This window comes from Pangasianodon hypophthalmus, chromosome 11, assembly GCF_027358585.1.
Source record: "Pangasianodon hypophthalmus isolate fPanHyp1 chromosome 11, fPanHyp1.pri, whole genome shotgun sequence".
Taxonomy (NCBI): domain Eukaryota; kingdom Metazoa; phylum Chordata; class Actinopteri; order Siluriformes; family Pangasiidae; genus Pangasianodon; species Pangasianodon hypophthalmus.
Window position 1 is genome coordinate 27,218,634 of NC_069720.1, and position 23,439 is coordinate 27,242,072.

General features: G+C 40.4%; 2 protein-coding genes across 5 annotated transcripts; one reads left to right on the forward strand and one right to left on the reverse strand.

The window, feature by feature from the left end:
• Positions 1 to 17,264, forward strand: helz2a (helicase with zinc finger 2a). Of its 2 annotated transcripts, XM_034308615.2 has the most exons (12): positions 1 to 3,972; positions 4,128 to 4,213; positions 5,573 to 5,704; positions 5,808 to 5,999; positions 6,227 to 6,371; positions 9,715 to 9,813; positions 12,654 to 12,846; positions 13,112 to 13,246; positions 13,334 to 13,546; positions 13,665 to 13,830; positions 15,734 to 15,907; positions 16,975 to 17,264. In XM_034308615.2, exons 1-12 carry the CDS (start codon positions 869 to 871, stop codon positions 17,094 to 17,096), a joined length of 4,761 nt encoding a protein of 1,586 aa, XP_034164506.1. In that variant the 5' UTR covers positions 1 to 868; the 3' UTR covers positions 17,097 to 17,264. The 2 variants fall into 2 exon arrangements, with proteins under 2 accessions (XP_034164506.1, XP_053094334.1); XM_053238359.1 differs by lacking the exon at positions 16,975 to 17,264 and having other exon boundaries at positions 15,734 to 16,656.
• Positions 17,265 to 17,270: 6 nt separating this feature from the next.
• On the reverse strand, positions 17,271 to 22,962 carry LOC113523935 (very-long-chain (3R)-3-hydroxyacyl-CoA dehydratase). 3 transcript variants are annotated; one of them, XM_053238364.1, is made up of 9 exons: positions 22,406 to 22,962; positions 22,238 to 22,308; positions 20,433 to 20,481; positions 20,250 to 20,360; positions 19,902 to 20,029; positions 19,286 to 19,398; positions 19,083 to 19,177; positions 18,768 to 18,850; positions 17,271 to 18,509 (listed from the first exon to the last, which is right to left on the reverse strand). In XM_053238364.1, exons 2-9 carry the CDS (start codon positions 22,250 to 22,252, stop codon positions 18,498 to 18,500), a joined length of 606 nt encoding a protein of 201 aa, XP_053094339.1. In that variant the 5' UTR covers positions 22,253 to 22,308; positions 22,406 to 22,962; the 3' UTR covers positions 17,271 to 18,497. The 3 variants fall into 3 exon arrangements, with proteins under 3 accessions (XP_053094339.1, XP_026765827.1, XP_026765826.1); XM_026910026.3 differs by having other exon boundaries at positions 18,719 to 18,850; positions 20,433 to 20,478; positions 22,406 to 22,959; XM_026910025.3 differs by having other exon boundaries at positions 18,719 to 18,850; positions 22,406 to 22,957.
• Between the last annotated feature and the right edge of the window lie 477 nt (positions 22,963 to 23,439).

Genomic DNA, 23,439 nt, shown 5'->3' on the forward strand with positions numbered 1-23,439 from the left:
GTTTTTTTTAATGATCGTAAGTAATTTGTTGTAGAGAGTTACTAAGCACAGAACATTATATTGTATTGGGAAGACTAACTTACATTACAGTATAATTAGCTCAGTATAATATTCTCCTTACTTCACTCTGTAATTACTCCTTACTTCACTCTGTAATTACTCCTTACTTCACTCTGTAATTACTCCTTACTTCACTCTGTAATTACTCCTTGCCCAACTTTTGCTTGATACCTTTTGACAATCTGTCCTTCCCAGTGGTTCACTAATTTGTTTATTCATTGTTTCATCACTATTTGCATTTGGCAATGTGTTGTGCGGACTTCTAGCACTTTCGACTGGAACACACCCAGTGATTAGTGATTCTGTGATTAGTGATTTGTTTTTTTTGGGCCGTTATTAAATTATTTGGAAATGGTGATTATTTATTTGACATTCAGTGACTGTTTATAAAAAATATTTTGCAAATAAATGTATATGGAATTTTGAATGAAATTGAATGACAAACTTTTTTTTTTCATGAGAACAGTTTTGCTGTTTTGAACAAAAACCTTCATCCTTGTATTTGACTGCCTAATTTAATCACATCCACGGCACACACAGCACATTCCTTAGTGGTTTAATTGTAGCTCCTTCAGTAGTATACATAATAGTTACTGCTAGCTCATTGTCATGGATTTGATTTCTTTGTGCTCTGTATAAAATCTCCTGACCAGTCGTATGTATTACATAACAAACTTCATTTTTTTTGTAGATTGTACAATATAATAAGATGATATTTTTTAAATGCACACTTTTGAATTAATGTTTTATATATTTGATAGCAGGCCACAATTACTGAACTGTCTTTTGTGTATTTCCAGGACAAACTATGGGGGATAAACTGTTTCCAGGACAAACTAAGTCCTCAAAATCAAATTCTAAAAAGGCAAATGTGTCTTCTTGTAGGAGAACAACTCCTGAGGAAACCTTAGAAATCCACGAGGCCCTTTTTAAGCACTCAATCCGAGCTTTCCAGTGGGAATCTGTGTTTGAGCAAGAACACAGTCAGGAGGAACTGGAAGAAATGTTGACTACCAAACCTCACGAGTTCAAACGCTGTAAACTTAAAATGGAGAGAGATGATCTGGCATATGCCAAACCTCTCAATGATCCAACCTCTGTCATCTGCATCAGTGGAAGAGATTATGTGGGCAGATCTTTTCCTGGTGATCAGGTTTGTGTTCAGATCTTGAGCAGAGAACTTCAGCCACATCAAGGTGAATCATTGAAAGGGAAGGTAGTCGGATTGATGCAAAGATCTGAAGAATGTTGTACCATTATCTGTAGGATGGAAGGACGTAAACGACTAGTTACACCTGTCAAGAACAACATGACCAGGATATGCATCCTTCAAAAAGAGCCAGACAAAATAGAAATACGAAAGCTCAATCCCCAGAGTGGATACTGGTTCACTAAGAAATATATAGACATAGTTGAGGATCAACTATTAGTTGTCAAGGTGCTGAAATGGGAAAAGAATCGTAGGTATCCTCTTGGAGCGGTTACAAAAGTTATCTCACAGGAAGAGTATTTTAATGAATTTCTGAAACTAGAATGTGGCATTAAAGACAATCCTCCCTCTTTCCAACCAAGATGTGACCAAGAGGAATATGAAAAAAGAGAGGATTTCCGCAATCACTTAACTTTTACTATAGATTCCAGTGAAGCTCAAGACTTGGATGATGCCTTTAGTCTGACTGACAAGGGAGAACAATATATGATTGCTATTCACATTACTGATGTAGCAAGTTACATCAGGAAAGACAGTGAGGAGGATATATTTGCAAAGAAGCAAGGTAGGACATTTCACCCTCCCCCTGAAGTGAAAGCAACTCCAGCTTTCATGCTTTCCCGAGAAGCAAGCTCTGAAGTAAGCTTACTCCCGGGTGAGACCCGAAAGGCCATATCCTTGGTAATAATGATTAACAAGGAGACCAGTATGATAGAGTCCAGCTCTTTTATTCTTTCCCGCATAAGGTCTGACACACGATTATCATATGAAGATGCAGACAACATAATACAAGAGCGTTGTTTGGATGATAATGAGGCACCTCTTAATTTTTCCTGTGTAGAAGACTGTGTTGCTGTGGCCTATTGCTTTACCAAGGTACTTAGAAAGTTCAGGTTGGAGGGGAGCTGGAGCAGTGGACAAAGAAAAGGAGACAGCAGGGCCCACTGCATGGTGGAAGAGCTAATGAATTTGTACAACAGTGCAGTGGCTGAAGAACTCATCTCCAAAGACCTAACAAGAGATCTCACCCCACTAAGATGCAACTTCAAGCCAGAGCCTGGACTGCTTGAGCAGTTTAAAATGAAGTACTCTATGCAACTGCCCTTCTCTCCTTATCTCTCACAAATCTGTGAAGTTGCAGGGACAGGATTTGAAGAAACCAAAGCAGAGATGTTCATTAAAGTTTTGACACCTGTGTTCCAGCAAATGGAAGCCTTGGCACAGAAAAGAGATTACCACAGGCTGGTTCATCTTATTATATCGGATGAAATCCATCCTACACTATGTCACATGGCAAAAGAATTCAAGGAAATTCAAAGTAAATCTATCATCCTGAGGTCATGCTCCAACTTGTCCTCAAAGTTAGGACATTATGACTTGCAACTCAATGCATACACATGGGCTTCATCCCCTATGAGACGCTATTTAGACCTGATACTTCAGAGGCTTCTCCACAGTGTGCTCTCTGAAAAGTACCAACTAGACATGGATTACACGAAGGCTGAAATTGATCTGTTCTGTGATGAATGTGATTGTACTGAAGACTTTGACTTGGAGTCATTAAGATTCATCAATGCCACTAAATCTTGTTCTAGAGATGTGACCAAACTGGCAGTAGTGGACCAGCTTTCTCCAAAAGAACATGCATTTATTACCTCAATTCCTCTTGACAGAGTGTCATGGCTGATGATCAAGTACAGAGACCTAAAAGTAGTTGAGCAGCCAGAGTACAACCATCAAAATAATTCCTGCACTCTCAACTGGAAAAGAAGAGTGTATTCATTTAGTAAGACCAACAAGCCACAGCCTCAGTCAGAGATCAACAAAAATGTAATCCCAATCTCAGTTAAAAATTGGACCAAAATTATGTCTGCAGTTAAAGCTGAAGACTGGGCTAAGGTCAGTGAGTACCTTCAAGATGTAAAAGAATATAATATAAAATCTATGGTAAATTCAAATGCTGGTCCAAATGGGCAGAATCATTTTACAGAGTGGAAAATGGAACTCAAGTTAGAAGAAGTGCTACAAGTGCAGCTTGGATCAGAAGTAGTCAATGGGGCAACAATGCCTGCAGTAAATCTCCTCACTGTCAGTGCATTCTTTGAGGTCTGTTTGGAGCATTCAAGAAACCCAATCAAGTGTTTCACCACCACAGATGACACATTATGTCATGCATCCAAAACAGAATACTGGGATTATAAGGAGTACCAGGAAATTTGGGGAAAACTCTGTCAAATGGACACTGCTTACAATGCTGTGGAAGAAAATAATAGTGTGATTCTTGAAGATGTGACTATAACATGGACTGGAACCACAGAGACGTCTCTCAAAGGTTTCTTTAAAATGACACAAACACAGACAAAAGACTGGTCTCTGGAATTTGATCTAACAAACTGCTACCTGTGCATCAGATTGAGGGATCCATGTACTGAAAAAGAGGAAGAGACAGAAGCAACACAGTGCAATGGCTCTGGTCTTTCTGATTTGCAGAACGCGCTGCCCTTTACATGGGTTGCCCATGGTGTACCTACCAAATCTCAAACACAAAAGCAAGGAAAGGAAAAGAAGACAAATTTAAAATCACCAATCATCCAAATAAATTTTCAAATAATCCACCAAAATATGACAAATATTCCACCTAAACTTAAAAAGAAGGAAACAAAGTTCACTGTAGAGGTCATTCCAAAGAAAATTCCATATGTGTATGTGATGTACCATCTCAAAATCTTATAATTATATGATCTTTTGCACAATATATACTTGATAATGATTAAGAAACTGAATTTGTCATGTAACTATTATTCTATTGTGAATAACATACTGCATGCTTGATTATTGATTTATTATTCATTTTCAGGCAATATGAACATGCCATAGAAAACATAAAAAGAGCTAATGACCTGGTGAAGAGCATTGCAACCGGGACAGTTTTCAATGCTTCCAGTAAGCTTTATCTTAACTAAATCTTATCTTTCTTAGTATGGCTCTTATTTTTTTAAAACAAAAAAAACATGCTGATGTTTGTCTATTTTACATGCTGATGTACACCGATCAGCCATAACATTATGACCACTGACAGGTGAAGTGAATAATATTGATTATCTCATTACAATAGCACCTGTCAAGGGTTGAGATATGATAGGCAGCAAGTGACCAGTCGGTTCTTGAAGTTGATGTGTTGGAAACAGGAAAAATGGGCAAGCGTAAGGATCAGAGTGACTTTTACAACGGCCAAATTGTGATGGCTAGATGACTGGGTCAGAGCATCTCCAAAACAGCAGGTCTTGTGGCGTGTTCCCGGTATGCAGTGGTTAGTACCAACCAAAAGTGGTCCAAGGAAGGACAACCAGAGAACTAGCGACATGGTCATGGCCGCCCAAGGCTCACTGATGTGCGTGGGGAAAGAATGCTAGTCCGTCTGGTCCGATTCCACAGAAGAGCTACTGTAGCACAAACTGCTGAAATAGTTAAAGCTGCTCTGATAGAAAGGTGTCAGAACACACAGTGCAGCGCAGCTTGCTGCGTACGGGGATGCGTAGCTGTAGACCGGTCAGAGAGCCCATGCTGACCCTGTCCACTGCCAAAAGCGCCTACAATGGACATGTGAGCATCAGAACTGGACCATGGAGCAATGGAAGAAGGTGGCCTGGTCTGATAAATCACATTTTCTTTTACATCACGTTGAAGGCCGGGTGAGTGTGCATCGTTTACCTGGGGAAGAGATGGCACCAGTATGCACTATGGGAAGAACGCAAGCTGGTGGAGGAAGTGTGATGCTCTAGGCAATGTTCTGCTGGGTCCTGGCCTTCATGTGGATGCTATTTTGATACGTACCACCTACCTAAACATTGTTGCAGACCAGGTACACTCCTTCATGGCAACGGTATTCCCTGATGGAAGTGACCTCTTTCGGCAGGATAATGCTCCCTGCCACACTGTAAAAATTGTTCAGGAATGGTTCGAGGAACATGACAAAGAGTTCAAGGTGTTGACTTGGCCTCCAAATTCCCCAGATCTCAATCCGATCGAACATCTGTGGGGTGTGGTGGCCATGAAGTCCGATCCATGGAGGCTCCACCTCACAACTTACAGGACTTAAAGGATCTGCACACCTTCAGGGATCTAGTGGAGTCCATGCCTCGACGGGTCAGGGCTGTTTTGGCAGCAAAAGGGGCACCAACACAATATTAGGCAGGTGGTCATAATGTTATAGCTGATTGGTGTATGTCTATTTTACATACCACTACTGTGTACACTTGAAATCACTTAAAACGCTAGGTTTATGTTCAAATGTTTTACTAGGTGAACCTGAAGAGCTACATTCAGTGGATGACATGGATGACAATCTGGACCTGCAGCTGTTGAATGAAAGTCAGGAAAGGGCTGTGCAGGAGGCTTTGAAAAATCCTTTCACTGTGATCCAAGGACCACCAGGTACACTTTATTAATAGAAGAACTTGACAAAATCTACAATCTTATTTGAGGTCAGTATCAAAATCTCACTTTTGGAGCCTTTATACATCTATCCATTCAACAGGTACTGGGAAAACTGTGGTTGGGGTTCATATTACATATCACTTTCACATGAAGAATAACGCTCTTGAAGCGGAATGTCCAAACCAGCCACCAAGTCTGGTACAAGATGCATCTCTAAATAAGAATATACCACCAAAGAAGCGTGGCATCCTGTACTGTGGTCCGTCCAACAAGTCTGTGGATATTGTGGCAGGTGAATTGTTCTATAACTTACGTGTTGTTGCTGCTTCCTGTGACTCAGATAGCTCATAATCTATGGCTGTCTATGAAAAGTTTGTGATGCTTCCTGGTTTAGAAATAAATTAGTCTGCTCCATATGGTGTCAAATGCATTCAGTATATGATAGTTTAATTTGACAGGTCTGTTAATGAAGCATCAATAAAATCAATAAAAAATTATGAATCTGTTACTGTACTACAGAGCAGTTGTTGAAGTTAAGAAGAGTCCTTAAGCCTCTTCGGATCTACTGTGATCAGATGGAAATGCGGGAGTACCCATATCCTGGAAGTGAACTAAAGCTCTGTCGCAGATCCCTCCGTGATGAGAAACCAAAGGAAGTACTCAGGTAAAAAAAAAAGATTTGCTTGAAACTATGCATGATGAGATGGACTATCAAAGAAAGAACAGACAATTTGGGAATGGTTTTGTCAAGGGCAGTGTTACAGAATAATATGATTATAAATAATATAATAAATAAGTGTTGGAGAACTTGTGGACAGACAAATAAAACCAACCTCAGTGACAAGGTTTGAAGTGTGTCAGGTGGCAGATATAGTTGCAGTTGCAGGTGAGGTTTATTAGAGTTCAGTAAACAATCCAAATAATTAAGCAAGAGTAGAAACAGGCAAAGATTCAGGCGATCAGCAAACAACATAAACAGGACAAATCCAAACTTGTGAAACTAGGAACAAACAAAGTCATAAACCAGAACAGCATAAACAGTAAACAAAGTTTTGGTAAGTCAGGCAGTGATACATGATGTGGAGTGTGTGTGCAATTAGTAATCAGGGGACTGTGAACGTGGAAGTGCAGGTGCTCAGTTTGAGAGCATAGTTTTTATGAGGCCCACCTCTTGTTTGAGGACCAGGATGTTCTGGGTGCTTGGTGTGGAACTCTTGACATAGGAGGGGGCCTAGAACTTCATTTGGCAGGATCCAGCACCTCTCCTCTGGGCCATAGTCCTCCCACTCAATGAGGTACTTTAAGATCTGAGTTGAGGATGGTTTTGACAACATAGGCAGGTTTAAAAAATTGAAATAAATAAAATTGAATTGAATAGGGGTGCAGGTGGTGTCGCTGGGGACAACATCCATGGCTAGTGGTCTTGGTGTGATGGGCTTTGGGTGGGATACATGGAAAGATGGGGCTAACCTGCAGTGGCATTGTGCTCCCACACTTGCTCACTCAAACCTATTGTTTACTGTGGGGAGTCTGTATGATTAGCATTCCATGGGAATGGGGTGATTGGTACTCAAGCATACACTGGAATGGGGTTAGCCCAGTGGCAGAGTGATGTTAGGAGTTCTGAACATACTTGGCCCAGGGGAGGAACCAAGCCCAGTCTTCTTGGTTCTCAGCACAGAAAGTTCTCAGGAATCTAATGATCTCTTTTTTGGCCCACTCCACCTGCCTGTTAGCTTGTGGGTTATAGCCTGAGGTTAGGCTGACTGTGATTCCCAGCTTCTCCATGAAACTGGTCCATACACAAGATGTGAACTGAGTGCCCCTGTCACTGACAATGTTGTCAGGGATGCCAAATTATCGACATACATGCATAAACATAAGCTCAGCAGTTTCGAAGGCAACAGGCAGGCCAGGCAATGGAATAAGGCACAGGTATTTAGAGAACCAGTCGACAATCACCTGATGACAGCGTGGGTCAAAGATTCGGGAAGGTCGGTGATAAAATCGATCACTAGGTGGGATCATGGTTGCTGTGGCATGGGTAAGGGAACAAGTTTCACAAGAACACTTCCTGAGTGCTTTATCTGGACAGACGGAGTGAATGGATGATGTTATAAAAACCTTTATGATTAAACCATAAAAGGCTGGTCAGAAACAGGTAAAGATTCAGGCGATCAGCAAACAATGTAAACAGGGCAAATCCAAACTCATGAAACTAGGAACAAACAAAGTCATAAACCAGAATAGCATAAACAGTAAACAAAGGTTTGGTAAGTCAGGCACTGAAAATTGCCTGGCAACGAAAAATGTCATTGAAATGTCCTGACCCAGGACGTTGACACTGCTCCGACCATCACAATTAACGGTCACACTCTCGAGGTGGTTGACAATGTCACTTAACATCTTGGAGATAACCAGCAGGATTGCCAAGGCTGCAGCTGTCATGGCGACACTGAACAAGAGAGTGTGGAGCAACAGACAGCTCATCAGGCCTGCATCCTTAGCACACTCCTCTACAGCAGCAAGGCCTGGACAGCCTACATCAGACATGAGAAGAGGTTGAGCAGATTCCATCTCTGCTGCCTTAAGGATCCTCTAGATTCCATGGCAGGACTGTGTGAACAACTGTAGAGGTCCTCCAACATGTAAACATCCACAGTATGTATGCCATTGTTAGCCAGAGGTGACTCATCTGATCATCAGGCACATGGACCGTAGCTGGATCCCAAAGGATCTGCTTTATGGTGAGCTCGCCAAGTGCGCAAGACGAGTTGGCCGACCACACCTCTGCTCCAAAGATATCTGCAAAAAAACATGAAGCTTACTGGCCTCAGCATCGATACCTGTAAGAGTGTGGCCAAAGATCAGGATGCCTGGAGACTGGTTGTTAAATAAGGAGTCTGGACAGCAAAGAACACCCAAAATGACGAGCTGACTGCCAAGGGCGCTAGACGAATGGAGAGGGCAGACATAGCCATAGCACCCTTTTCCTTCACCTTCAGTGTCTGCAGGAGAGACTGCCACTCCATAGTGGGACTGTTCACTCGCTCTAAGAGAAGCTCCAAAGTCTAATTCAGAGTGCTGCACCATCATCTCATAAGGTGGATGAATGCCTACTTTATATTTTGTATATTAATGCATACCATTCTTCTTATTATTAATCTTTGTGTGTTTTATCTGTGTTCTCTCTTGCCACAAATGAGTTCTACCACTTTCTTCTATTATTTCTAGCAACCATCATCAAGTTGTATCTATTTCTGAGATTATTTTGTCCATTTGTCTGTTTAATAGAAATATTATTTTTTTTAAATTCTAATAATTTAATTATGAGTAATAATTTACCCTACTCACATAATCTACATTGCGTAAAGTTTTGACTTGCAGCAGCACTGTAAATGCATGATTTTGTAGATAGTTCTGGCTGCACATTTTTCACACTTTTGCTTTGTGCAGATTGGGGATAATAGGGATAACACAAATTGGACACACACAATTTAAAAAAAAAACTTTCCTGTTTAGTCCACACCCACTTCTGATTTAATCCTTAATACAGACTGATATTTGTTGCAGTAATACAGATCATGCAATACAGATCATTCTGCTGCACTCCTAAAAAAGCTACATTAACTATAACCTCATATTAATGTAATATAAATCAACATTGTTTTTCAAAACACAAGTTTAATCTGAACCTCCTCCATTTTCTGTGTATTTATCCTTTTGCCACATGCTGAAATATCAGAATAATACAGAATAATTTCTCTTTGCCACTCCTGGTACTTAAATTGACACTGTACTTTGTTGGTGACAAGGGATATTGAGATATGTGAAAAGAAAATCATATACAGCAATACAAAAGTCAATAAATATTATAGCTTCTTCTAAGGCCAGATTATAATTAGCAAAGAATGTGCAGAATCCATTAGAAACTACAAGGAATTCACACTGCAAAAAATTGTAATAGCTAAAATTGTTTTTGAACTATATCTTCTGCTGTTTGACAGAGACATCTCTCTGATGTACTTGGTGCGACTACCTGGAAACCCCTACGCAAAGGAGATAATAGCTTTTGAAGATGGCACTGTTGAATTTGACACTGGAAGGTAAAGGAGAATATGATAACAGTGTGTGTGTTTGTGTTGTATATTTTACCTATTTTATTATGCTACATACAAACATAACGTTTTTATATTACATACTATATACACAGTCTTTATAAAATTGATTACTCTTTTGTAAAATGGCATAAACAGGGTTTCACAAAGTCATATAAATTTATTTTTAAAAAACAAATTCAGAAATTTCACATTTTGACAGGTAATTGGACTTTGATATAACACTCAAAATTGATCTCTGGTGCATCTCATTTCCATTAAGCATTGTTGAGATATTTATACTACTTGATTAAAGTTTAGTTGTGGTAGATTCAGTTGTTTGTACATGATTTGGAAGTGACACATCTGCAGAGCCAGACTAATTCATGGGCTAACCTGGCTGTAGCTCAGGGCTCTGGGTGAATGGGGCCTCCAAATTATGATGAGTCTTTATGATGTGGTGATGAGTCTTCGCATTGAGCTCTTTGGACGTAATCTCCCAGTGTACTGGGGCTGCAATACATGAATCAGACATGATGTTTTTAGAGTCAGGGTGAGTTTGAGCACTTAGACAGGGCATCAGCCTTACCATTTTTCGAGCCGGGTCTATATGTCAATGTGAAATTGAGGAGGATTCAGTCTTTTAGCTGATTTGATGTTCCCCAAATTCTTTTGGTCAATGGGAATTAGAAATTGAAATTTTGCCTACATCGTAGTTCCTCTCAGATGGGGTCAGTTTCCTGAAAAAGAGCACACAGGGGTAGACCTTTGCTAGATTACCTCCATGTTGGGACAGCACTGCTCCTTCCCGCACTCTCTAAGGTATCACCCATCATGATGAGTTGGAGTTCTGGGTCAGGATAGCAACGAATGGGAGCTGTTGTGAAATGTTGAGCTCGAACAAGAAATCAGTATTGAAGTTTCGGACAGGATGTGACTGCCTACACCCTGCTCTGCCTTGCTGTTCTCGTCCAGAATGTACCCCAGAAACTTACGTTTAGCATATAGATTATTCTCCAGGAGTTTTTGGAATACTGCTGAACATGTTAAGTCTCAGACTTAGAGTAAATCAGGATATCTTCTAAAATAGTCACATATTGATTCAGGAACTCTCTGAGAATCTCATTTATGAAGGTCTGGAGGACAGAAGGAGCATTTTGAGCCCAAAGGGCATTACCAGATATTCATAGTGGTAAACATTTGTGATACAAAAAAAAGGTTGTATGCACTTCACAAATCAAATTAGATGAAATTCCTCGGGCCCCTTACCTGTTCTATGGTGGATGGGACAAGCGGAAGCAGACAATATTTCACCATGGCTGGGTTCAGCCCTCTATAATCAATACAGGGTCAAAGTCTGCCATCTTTCTTTTCCACAAAGAAGAAGCCAGAAGCTAGATGCAGTGTAGCTCTGCACCACCATCTCAGAAATATACTCTTCCATGGCTTTAGTCTCTGGGAGTGACAAAGGATATGCTCCCCCCTAGGGAGCATCGTACCTGCCAGGAGGTCAATGGCGCAGTCCCAAGGGCAATAATGAGGTAACTGGGTGGCCTTGGACTTAGGTTCAGGGATCTCCACTTCTCTCAGGGTTTCAGGACTTTGTATGTGCATGGAGTGACAAGGCAAACAGAGGCATGTTTGGCTCCAGGAGATTAGCTCACCTTTTTTTCAGGATATTTGGGGATCTTTAGTTGACAGCCAGGGAGAACCTAGAACAATGGATTATTGGAGGATTTTGTGATTATAAATGAGAAAGTTTCAATGTGCAAAATACCTGTTTACTGGCTCTGAGCTGGTTGTTGGTCCAAATTGGCAGTTGGACAAACTGAAGGAAACTGTCATCTCTGCATGCTAGTTCTGCTTAGAGCTCCTCAATGCGGCCTTGTCTGTATACTGTTTTCAGAGCTGGCTCATTCCATCCATTGTCTGCAGCAAGAGGATGAAATGTTAGTGCATAGTCAGCAGCAGTTTGCCTACCTTGTTTGAGCACCAGCATCCTTCCCAGATTCAGAGTGATCAAAAACTCTCTCAGAGCACAGGTCTGGTTGAGCATTAGTGGTTCAAAGGTTCTGATCGCCAAGGTGAGCACTCTTCTGGTTAGCAAAGTAAGAACTTGTTGAATTTTGTCCACATCCCTGGAAACGTGTGAATGGACACTAGCAAGCAGGATGGTACATTGCACACTCATCTATGTTCCCAGATGTGGAGTTTGGGATGTTCTCTGTTCCCTTCTAGTGACCCAGATGAATTCATTCATGCTCACGTATATCCGAGTGCAAACGTGATCAGAGTGCAAACAGGGACTCCAGCAGTACTAGCTATGACAGCATAAACAGACAGAGAGTGTGGCAACACAGACAACCTGGGACTTAAAGCAGTGACAGCATCCAAACATACAAAAACTGCCTATGCCCATGAACCCTCCAGATCTGTACTGTTACCTAGGAGAAAAGCTATTTAATAAAATGTTTTAATAAACAAATAGGTTTTCAACCTAGACCTAGATTGAGACTGTGTCTGAGTTCCTGGGGTTCCTCAACATAGAACATGACACAGATTGAGAGGTTCTGCAAAGAGGAATAGGAGGTGTGATAAGCTTGATAAGCATACCCAAGAAGACTTCAAGCAGTAATCGCTGTCAAGGTTTGTCAAAAAAAAAAAGTACTGCATAAAGGGGCGGGATGCCCCTAGAATAATGAGAATAAAATTCAATCCAATTTAGAGTGAGGCTGTAAAATAAAAAAATGAGGAAAAATTAAGGGGTCTGAATACTTTCTGATTTTGTGTGTGTGTGTGTGTTTGTAAAGAAGAAATATAATACTGATAATAAAAAAAAATGTATATAGATACAAGGAAGTGCTGAAGAAGGCTCAGAAGCACGAACTCCTGAAGCATGATGTAATCTTGTGCACCTGCTCAACGGCTCTAAAACCGATCCTAATGCAGACCATGGACTTCCGACAGATCCTAATTGATGAGTGTGCCATGGCCACAGAACCGGAAGCCTTCATTCCTTTAGTCTCACATAAACCCGAGCAGGTGAGAACACCGCAAGTTTGAGACAGTGAAGTAAAACTGAGTTTCTCACATATGTCCAATGTTTTCCATACAGTATATCCTAAATCATGTGAACATCTTTTGTGTTTACTCCTTTTAGAGTAATGCTTTGTGTTGTGCACGCATAAAAGAGCATTGTATAATTGATTGAATCCACTGGAGCTATAAACCATGTTGAAATCTATATAAGGGACTGCATTTTTAAAAAAATTGTAGTTTTAGATTATATAAGATGTTTTTTTCGTAGATTGTTCTTTTGGGTGACCACAAACAGATTCGGCCAATTGTGACATGTGCCCGTGTGAAGGAGCTTGGCATGGAGAAGTCCCTCTTTGAACGATACATGGACCAGGCATTGATGCTGGACACACAGTACAGAATGGTAAATGGATAAACAACTTTTAAATTCATTTACCCCATCAAACAAATCAAGCCAAAAAGACATTAAACATTTTTTTGTCTTCTGTAGCATGAGAGTATCTGTGAGTTCCCCTCAAATGAATTTTATGGTGGAAAACTGAAGACTGGAACTAAGCAAAGAACCTGCCTTCTGCTTGACAAAAATAACAGACAAACTGCTATCCTATTTGGTCATGTTGAAGGAGAAGAGATCAGTTTAGCAGTTTCCACAGCAGCTGGAAATGAACATTCAGTAGCCAATGAACTGGAGGCAAAGCAAGCGGTAAGATGAAGACTGATGTCTGCATAGTCAATGCAAATTTCTTCGAAAGAAGAGAGTTAGCAGTTATTAAAACACACTCATTCATCACCATTCTCTGTTTCATTGTTACGCTAATCAGGTTCGGGTTGCAAATCTGTTAATCAGTCAGTCTCGTGTGAAACCAGAGGACATTGCCATTCTGACTCCCTACAATGCACAGATGTCTAAAATCAAGGAGATGTTGGCGCAGAAGAAAGATCAGGCCATACAGGATGTCAGTGTTTGTACAATTATGAAGAGCCAAGGTGAATTTCCTATCACTACCTCACACAAAACACACTACTGTTCAAAAGTTTGAAAATTTCACATTTTCCATGAAAACTCAAGCTGCAAAATGAATAGAAAATATAGTCAAAACATTGACAAGATTAAAAATAATGTGTGTGTTGTGTGTTCTGCAGTTTGCTAATAGCCCCATACAGTTCCCAGAGCACCTCCTTAGCATTAGCACATGGGGGAATGTACCGTACACTCCGATTATAAGGACAGTGGTGAATTCCTGTGGTAAATAAAATGGTCTGCATCTAACAGTCACAAACTCCACCAGCAATGAGCAGTAACTAGAAGCTAGCAGCGAGTTCTTGCACAATTCCTTGTTGATGTAAACACACAAAGCCACCACCACGAGCCTTACGGCACAGAGCTGCAGCGCGAAATGATGCTAGCCCGTCTAGCTGAACGGCGGCGTCCAGAACTCTGTCACTGAGCCACGTCTTTGTGAAAACAAAGACGCAGCAGTCTCTAAACTCACGTCGGGTAGTCTGCTGGAGTCAGATGTAGTCCAATTTATTGTCCAGGGTGCAGACATTGGAGAGTGGGATGGACATGAGAGCTGACCGGCTAGGGTTTGTTTTTGGGCTAGCATGAACCCCCGCCCTCTCGCCGTGCTTCCGCTTCCTTGCAAGCTGCTTACAATGTTCCCTTCACCGGCCACCAGCATCAGATGCCAAGGACTGGAGGCCTGGTCCCCGCAGCAAGCCAAGATCACGTAGCTTCTCCAGGAGATCATTGTGCAGGATGATTGGATGATTTCTATACTGTAGCAGTATCTGGCGATGGTAGACATGAACACCGGTTGTTCAATGTCCATGTGCGGGCCAAGAAACAAAAATAGCACCTTTCGGATCTGGAGTGGCCACTGCGTGTTATTGCCACCATCTTTTTTAAGATCAGACTGGTGTTTTGCGGGTAATATTTAATAAAGGTGCTAGGTGTGGACCTGTGAGGCGTCTGTTTCTCAAACTAGAGACCCTAATGTCCTCTTCCTCAGTTGTGCACCAGGGCCACTTCTCTTTCAATCCTGGTTAGATGCAGTTTGTGCTGTTGTGTGAAGGGAGTGTTCAAGGTTTTGGTAATTTCTCACATGGAATAGCCATCATTGCTCAAACCAATAAGAGACTGACAAGTTTCTGAAGAAAGCTCTTCCTTTTTGGCCATTTCAAGAACATAATCAAACTGCTAATGCTCCATATACTCAAGTAGCCCAAAGAAGCTTGGTTTGATTGCTTCCTTGAACAGCACAACGATTTTCAACTGTGCTAACATAATTGCAAAAAGGTTTTCTAATGATGAATTAGCCTTTTAACATGATAGGATTAGCTAACATGATGTGCCACTGGAACACAGGTTCCTGAAAAGTGGCCTTTGTATGCTTTTGTAGATATTCCATTAAAAATCAGGAGCTATAATAGTCAATTACAACATGAACAATATTTAGACTGTATTTCTGATCAAGCTACCAAGGTTATTGTTAAGCTAGCATATGTATAAGCTAGCAATGTTATTTCTGAGTGATTCCAAACTTCTGAATGGTAGTGTAGCTCTAAAGTCTGTACACATCTGTGAATTGTATGCACAGGGCTAAGATCTGAAATAGTCATCTTGTTAAGTTATTTTGGATTAAGATAATAAGATAATGATGTCATTAGTTTTTTAAGCTGGAGAAATTCAGAAACAACAGTATTTCTACATTGTTCTGATAAACTAATAAAGACTAAGTGTAATCGTTGAAAAGCCAAGTTAAGCAGATGTGATGTACTGAATCCCATAATATCAGATTAGAGGGTTATCATGCTGTAAATATATGCATGATAATGTTTGCTGTGTGTTTGTGTGTGTGTGTGTTTGTGTGTGTGTGTGTGTGTCTAGGGAGCGAGTGGCGTTATGTGATAGTCTCTACAGTCCGTTCCTGTACACGTTCTGAGATAGAAAAAGAGTCGTACACCAGCAAAGGGTGGCTGGGGAAGAAACTTGGCTTCACCACAGACCCAAACCAGGTCAACGTCACTATCACGCGTGCTCAGGACGGACTCTGCATTCTGGGTAAAACAACAAAGAAAATATCCACCAGAAATAACCTTGATTTCACACCAATGCAGATAGTTGTAACTTCAGTAATGAGGTCACAGTGGGCAGGATACCAGTCTATCACAGGACAGTATGCATACACTAATTTATACATTCGAGCAATTTTTAATATCCAGTCCACCTGGTGGTAAATATTTTGGTACTGACCTAAGTTCAGAAGTGTTGATGTAAGTTAAGTTCAGCATTTACACAGAGGAATTTTCATCCTAGGCTAATATTTTGTACTACCAGCAGCAGAAAGTGTGACACTTAAACAATAATAAATACGCAGAAGTGACTGGTCACAAAATGATTCTATGTCGTGTGCCGATGTAGTAAACTGGAGACAAAACTTGATGAATTAATTATGCCCATCTTTGGGTTAATTTGCACTCTAATGAATAAGCTGTTATGGTTACATTGACTAAACTTTTAAATGTACTTAAAGTTTCCCTGTTAGTGCAGCAGACGAGTGCTTAGTCAGCTTTTCCTTCAAACCATCAGCATGTTTTCTTTACAGAACAGCACATCCAATTAACAAAAATGTTATTTTATTAATTTGAACAGGTCTGGGCCTCTTAGTTCCCAAAGTATGACCCATATAAAATATTTACAAAGCCCAAAATTACAAGTACATCTCATCTGGCTTCACAAGTCCATAATACTGCTCAATCTTCAGAGCGTCAATGAAAAGCCATTTTTGGGGAAAAAAAAATTAAAAAATGGAGGAGGCCCAAGGAGGTGCATTCAGGAAGGGACTCTCCTCTGGGCTTGTAATATGTTATGAATTAGACAGACAGGTCACTTAATTCCAGAGGGAAATTTACAAGATAATAGATAGTTAGATGTAGATATATAATATCACCAAGAGATGAAGTTACTGTCCGTCAATTTCAAACGAATACACCCAAATTCTCTACAATATCCACTTTTAAAAATTTATTACGCTAAACACTAGAGCTGAATCTAATTATAACTGGAAAAGTTGTAAAAATTGGTTAACCATCAGCAGTTAACGTTCAAGTGTTCTTTATATTTTGCAGGTAATCGTCACTTACTGAACTGCAGTGAGCTGTGGAGAAGACTGCTGTCTCACTACCGGGAAAAAGACTGTATACTGGACTCAGCTGAAGACATTAAAGTCGTCAAAGTCAGGCGTTCTTGACCATGAGTACTTTTGGTCGGAATTTGTGAGCTGATTTAGATGAAATGTGAAAAGTGTAACTAAGAAATGGTGCTTAAATCTGTAGTTCAAGAGATTTTACCCCTCTCCCACTGTCCCAGAAATGTGAGTGACTAACAAATGTGGTTATAAATAGTAATAATATTGAAATTATGTGGAAAAATCAGTGATGAAATATTCAGTGTTCAAGCATGAGTAATGTTATTTTTACATCTAGCTAAAATAACTGCCACTTGTCAACTCAATTTGATTGTCATACATCTTGTTATTTATGATCATTGACAGGGACTCACACACACACACACACACACACACACACACACACACATACACACAGTCAGGAAAGTTACTCTGAGTTACTCAGCTCAGAGTTTTGCATCCTAAAAGCTTTATCACCATAAAAAAAAAAAAACATCATTCTGATGTTAAAACTGTGTGAGATTAATATACCAGTGCATATAATACAAATGCGTGACGTAAAAAATCAATAAGAACTGAATCATGCACAAGGATTACAGTAGAACAGCCTCAATAAATAGCAGAATAAATACATTAAAAAAAAAATACAAATCAAATTCAAATTGTACTCATCCAATCCCTTAATAACGTGCAACTGTGCCTTTAAATGTTGAGCCACGCCTCCTACCTGAGTATGAGTCTTGCACACAGTGATACCAATCTATGTGCTGAGAAAATAATATGATACAGACTTCAGGGTGACCCTTACTACTGTTTTTCACTCTGAATCGCCCCTTCGTCTATTTCTGTAGATAATATTGGATCATACATCACAAATCAGTAGCCTGGGCGCCCGGGAAAAAGCATATTTATCGAGACCGGGTGAAGTTTTTTACTCAGAGTTGCCCAGAGGAAATGAAGGTTCAATAAGTTAGAGAAAAAATCAGACTTTTGCAAAACAAAGGTTTTCACTTAATTCGTAGTAAAGTTTAAACGTAATGCACTTAACAGTGTGTGATGCACACTGATGCTCTAACTGGTTCCGAATCCCACCGCCTGCTGCACTACACACAGACGAGGCACAATCTTTGTTATTATCGACCAGTAGTAGTCACATAGTCATGTTTTCTGTGGATAGTGCTTTCTTTATCTCACTGTTTTTTCAACACCACGACTAATCTACGCTAGCTGATATAGGGATATAAGAGTAATCTACAACAGTTATAAAATTCTATTAAGAAATGTAAAGCAAATAATCTTTACATTGAGACTTCTTCACCTGATGTTTGTACCTCCTGCAATCCAGAGAGTGTAGCCCTGTACTATAGATCTATTTAAAGAGCAATATATCGCCATGTAAACATCAGTCTGCGTGCGGTTTCAGTCGAAAGGATCTTCTGCTCGGGCTCACCAGATGTCTAATGTTTATGAAAAATCCTGTAAGACAAACACAAACAATTTTACATACAGAAGTAACAATTCTAATAACCCATTAGGACACATTAGGTGCGACATATCATGAGAATTCACAAGTGAACACGATAGATCATGTGACTAGCAACAAGCCAATTCGTTACACTAAGAATACTAAACGGATTTAGTTAAGCACACGCAGGATATGGAGTAAAGATCATTTCCAGTCTCACCAAAAAACAGGAGGAGGAGGTAGAGTCGGAGCGAGAAGGAGAAACTGACCGAGAAGCCCACTGCCTCAGGGAGAGGTACGCTGAAGAGTCTGGTCTGATCGAACAGCGGAAGAGACTGGAGCACTGCAACAGCTGGAACAGAACCACTTTCAGTCCTTAAATAAGCCAAAAAAAGGGCATCTGCTACCTGCAAGGTGAACTGCTACTGCAGTCTTCTGTCCCCCCAACCTGCCCCATCCTCTCTGGAGCACATATTATATTACACAATTATACTGTAGGTGTGTATAAAATGGTAAAAACAGCAGCTGTGTACGTATATATACACACACACACGCGCGCGCGTGCGCGGGACAGTATTCCTCACCTTCTGTCAGAGTGGTGAGGGGATACAGCAGCGCATGGCGGAGCCAGATCAGCGTCCTGAACTTGGCATCGAGACTCAGCACAGGAAACGCAAGCCTATTGTGTACACACACACACATACACACACACACACACACACAGATGTTAACATTTAAACACGTGACCTGAACATCTACAAATCTTACTACAGATTTAGTGGCTCACCTGAAGACCTCAGAGATGCTCCACAGGTAAAATACCCAGAACACCACACTGCGCTCCTGCATCTCCGGCAAACTGCCGAAAACCACAAACAGAACGACGTTCCTCCCCATCACCTTCACACCACCACCACCACCGGAAAAATCACAAACAGCACAGCAAGTCAGTCTCAGCATGACGTTCAGCAACGCAGAATTCAATTCAATTCAATTCATTTTTATTTGTATAGCGCTTTTTACAAAGGTCATTGTCTCAAAGCAGCCTTACACAAACAAAAGTAAAGAGCAGAATGTGACTTCTACGTGAGTTTTGGAATTGTATAATAAATAAAGAATAAACGTCTTGAAACGTCTGCTGTTAATGCTTGGTGGAAATCTTTGGAAACACATAAGACATGAACATACAAATGGGTGACCAAACTGAACACCAGTGTGAGGTTAGGGATTGAGTGTTAGCCAACGTTCTCTACCACCATCTTCATCAAAACACCACCTGAGAGAACATTTTGTGGTAGAATGGTGTCCATTTGTCCGGTACACTTCCACAGACTTGTAGAATCTATGCCAACAGCCTAGTAAAGTGCTTTATGATGCTTTTTCCTTTAATCTGTCACACTTGCCTGTATCATGGCGGGAAAGACGGGAGTCTTAACAAGACCGACTGCTGCGTTAATCACCTCCAGTACCGCCAACATCTGACAGCCATAGAGCGCAGTGGCACAGGAGCTAAACGCATTGTACAAAGCACCTAGAGATCAAATATATATGTTATATATACAGTTACAGAGAGCACACACACACATTATATGACAGAATCTGGCTGGAAATTCACCAATGATGTGACATCATCATCTATCATCTGTATTTCAGATGTTACTGTATATTACAAAGCCCTAGTGTAAGTACATACATTGGTTATGATGTATGATGACCATTATATAGAGTTTCAATAACAGGTGAAGTCTAACCTTGACCATGTAGTATGAGATTGGCAGTCAGGAGGCTGAAGGTCCAGGAGAAACCCAGGAACTGAAGCAGGTTGTATATGAACAGGTAGTGTCTTCTCAGAGTGTCCAGCACTGCAGTAAATTCAACAAACTTTACTGCATCTACAGATATTACTAATACAATGTTCCAGTGCTATGTCTTACCGCTGCACTGCTCCCGACGTTTAGCAGCTCTCATGTTCTCTGTGGCCTCCTCGAATGGATCATAGACCATAAACAGAAGAAACGAATTTGGTGTTATCTGATCTATGTTGCCAGAAAAGATAGCGTTCGTGTCTCACTAGAACGTCTGACATTTGTCCCATATGTTCTAACAGGAGTTCTTATAATAGCTATTTCATATTATTTATTTGATGACCAAGAAAGCCACGACTTCCTATTTCCCATAATGCACTTTGATCAGACCTCAGATTTAGCCACAGTTATAGGGAAAAAGACCAAGTGTGTGTATATATATGAGACAAAGAGAGAGAGAGAGAGAGAGAGAGAGAGAGAGAAAGGCTGGTGAATGAATGACTGTTTATCGCAGCTATAACATAAATGAGAACAGGAACTAGTTTGTCTCTCAGAATTTCCACAACATTAAACCTATATGCTGTTAAAATGCAAAACATGCACATCATTATTATTATTCACATCATTATTAAATTAAACCTTGGGTATAAGTGGAAGAACACACTCCACACCATGCTGTTATATGAAGATAATACACTTCAGTGGGGTAGTGGCACTCCGCTTGCGCGTCGTGCCGTATCACACCACCCCACCATGTGAATTATATTCGTATAACAGCACGGGCTATCACTGTGTAGTAATTTCAGCTGTAATTTAAATCACAGGTTTATATTATTGCTGGTAATATGTTTCGTTTCCATAGTAACAGCTCATTCACAGGGACTATCTACGGCTCCTAATGAATGTGCTGTTACCTCTCACTACCTGAAATTCTACTAATCGTTGAAATGGTGAAGCTTTCTGTAAGCAGATGTTTATTTAACATGTATGGAAGGAGTCTCCAGTGTCAGAGCTTTGAAACAGTCAGCAGGTTTTCTGCCACAGAAGACTTCTTCTTCTTCTTCTTCCTCAGGACAGAGGACTGCGCTCTGATAAAAGGGTGATAAGAGAACAACTGTATATACCTACTGTAATGTAAGTGATAACAGGAACTCATTTATCTCGTGGATGTTCCGCAACAATAAATGAAACCAAATTGCTGTGGTAGAATAAGAGGAATTAAAAAAAAAACAGGACGTGCTGTTGCTGGAAAATATCCACAGCGACTTTTATCAGTGTTTCATCAGAAACACGCAAGCTAAGGTGTTTTGTTTTCCTCTCACCACCTGTTGTTGTTAATTGTTGTACTGATGAATATGACGGCAATCACATGACCATGTTTCTGAAGCACAAAAGGGTTAGGGTTAAACCCTAACTACACTTTTACTGAAACCAGGAACGGTGCAGTTTGTTATCCACAACATTGTAAACAGTTTAACAGCGTGTATTTGTTGTGATTTGGGTTCTGTGGATGCGAAGTTCAGGAATATAAAGCCATAATATAATAATGGTGTGCATGTTTGCCTAATATGACTGATATTTACAGAATTTAATTATATTCATAAAATTAATTGCCTGACTGTGTGATGTTATAGACGCCATGTGATAACCAGTGGGATATGTTTCTTGGGAAACCTAAAGCAGTCTATATTATTATTCACTGTAACGCTTGTGTGTGTGTGTGTGTGTGTGTGTGTGTGTGAGGTGCATAGTGATGAACTGGCTTTCCATCCAGGGTGTATTCTCACCACGCATGCAGTGATCCCAGGATGGACTCCAGATCCACCGACCAGGATAGAGCGCTTAATGAAGATAGATGGATAGATAGATGGATGGATGGATGGATGTCAGGAGGATCTTGAACCCAACGTGGATTAGCAAAAGAAATTCCTTACCTGCTGCTGATCCATTTCAGACTTTGTTTTGGAGATCAGATGGAGCCTCCACAGGATCCTGAGCTACATCCCTTAACAAAAAGCACACAGGTTTAATCTCATCGCTCCTGGAAGCTTTTATCATTTCGATATCTAGCAGTTACACAAGATGTATTTTGAACATCTTACCTGCTACACACTCTGATCCATGATGTACATCCACAACATAGTCCTTAAAGCAGGAGGCTTATTTGCTGTGTTTTGGAATATTATTACCAATAAATAGTAGAGAATATTGTGGTGCTGGTGCTGGAGTGTGTGTGTGTGTGTGTGTGTGTGTGAGAGGGCGGAACATCACTGCAGTGCCTCTTATGCAGCTCACTCTTTACAGTAGCCTATACATTGTGCTCATATTTCGTCCTATATGTCGTTTTCTGGTCGATTTTTCTTTGGTTTTCTTCCACAAACACTCTCTATAGGATACTCTTAGTGTGTGGATGAGCTCTGCTGACTAGCTTGCTACCTCCATGGACTGTTTTTCGGGCTAAATTATTCCTCTCTAAGGCATTAAAACAGCCTCTCCTGCATTAACGCACTGCACAGAGTGATGGGAATTCTCGAATCTTCTCCGTGAGTCGGATCATTTGACTCGGCTCACCGATAAGAGCCGACTCTTTAGCATCACTAATGATTCATTGCTATGTTTTTTGTTTTCTAGTTTGAGATCTTTTTGATTGAGTGATTGTGTACTTCAACCTCTAACTTTGATAACGTGTATTTTAAATAATGGTCAAATCCAGTAAGCATCAGTGTATTTATGTGATTGTGCCTGGGCTTCATTTAAAAAAAAAAAAAAAAAAAAGATTCATTTCCGTTTATCCTCATAAATGATAAATGATCGCCTCCCTTAATACTAATACACCCTAGTACATCTTTAACAAGCATCACAAGCTGAGATGTTGAAATGATGGAAGCATTTTTACTAATTTACACCAAAAACAAAAAAGAGTAATAGCATTCCTCGATTCTGAATAGTCACTTAAAGAGACTCAAGACTCAAAGAGTCGACTCATTCATAAACGAAGCCATATGTGTTTGTTGAACATCTCATTCTACAGATTTAATATCTCTTTGCAGTTATAATAAGCTCTTCTGGGAAGCTTTCCACTAGATGTTGGAGCGTGGCTGTGGGGATTTGTGTTCATTCAGCTACAAGAGCATTA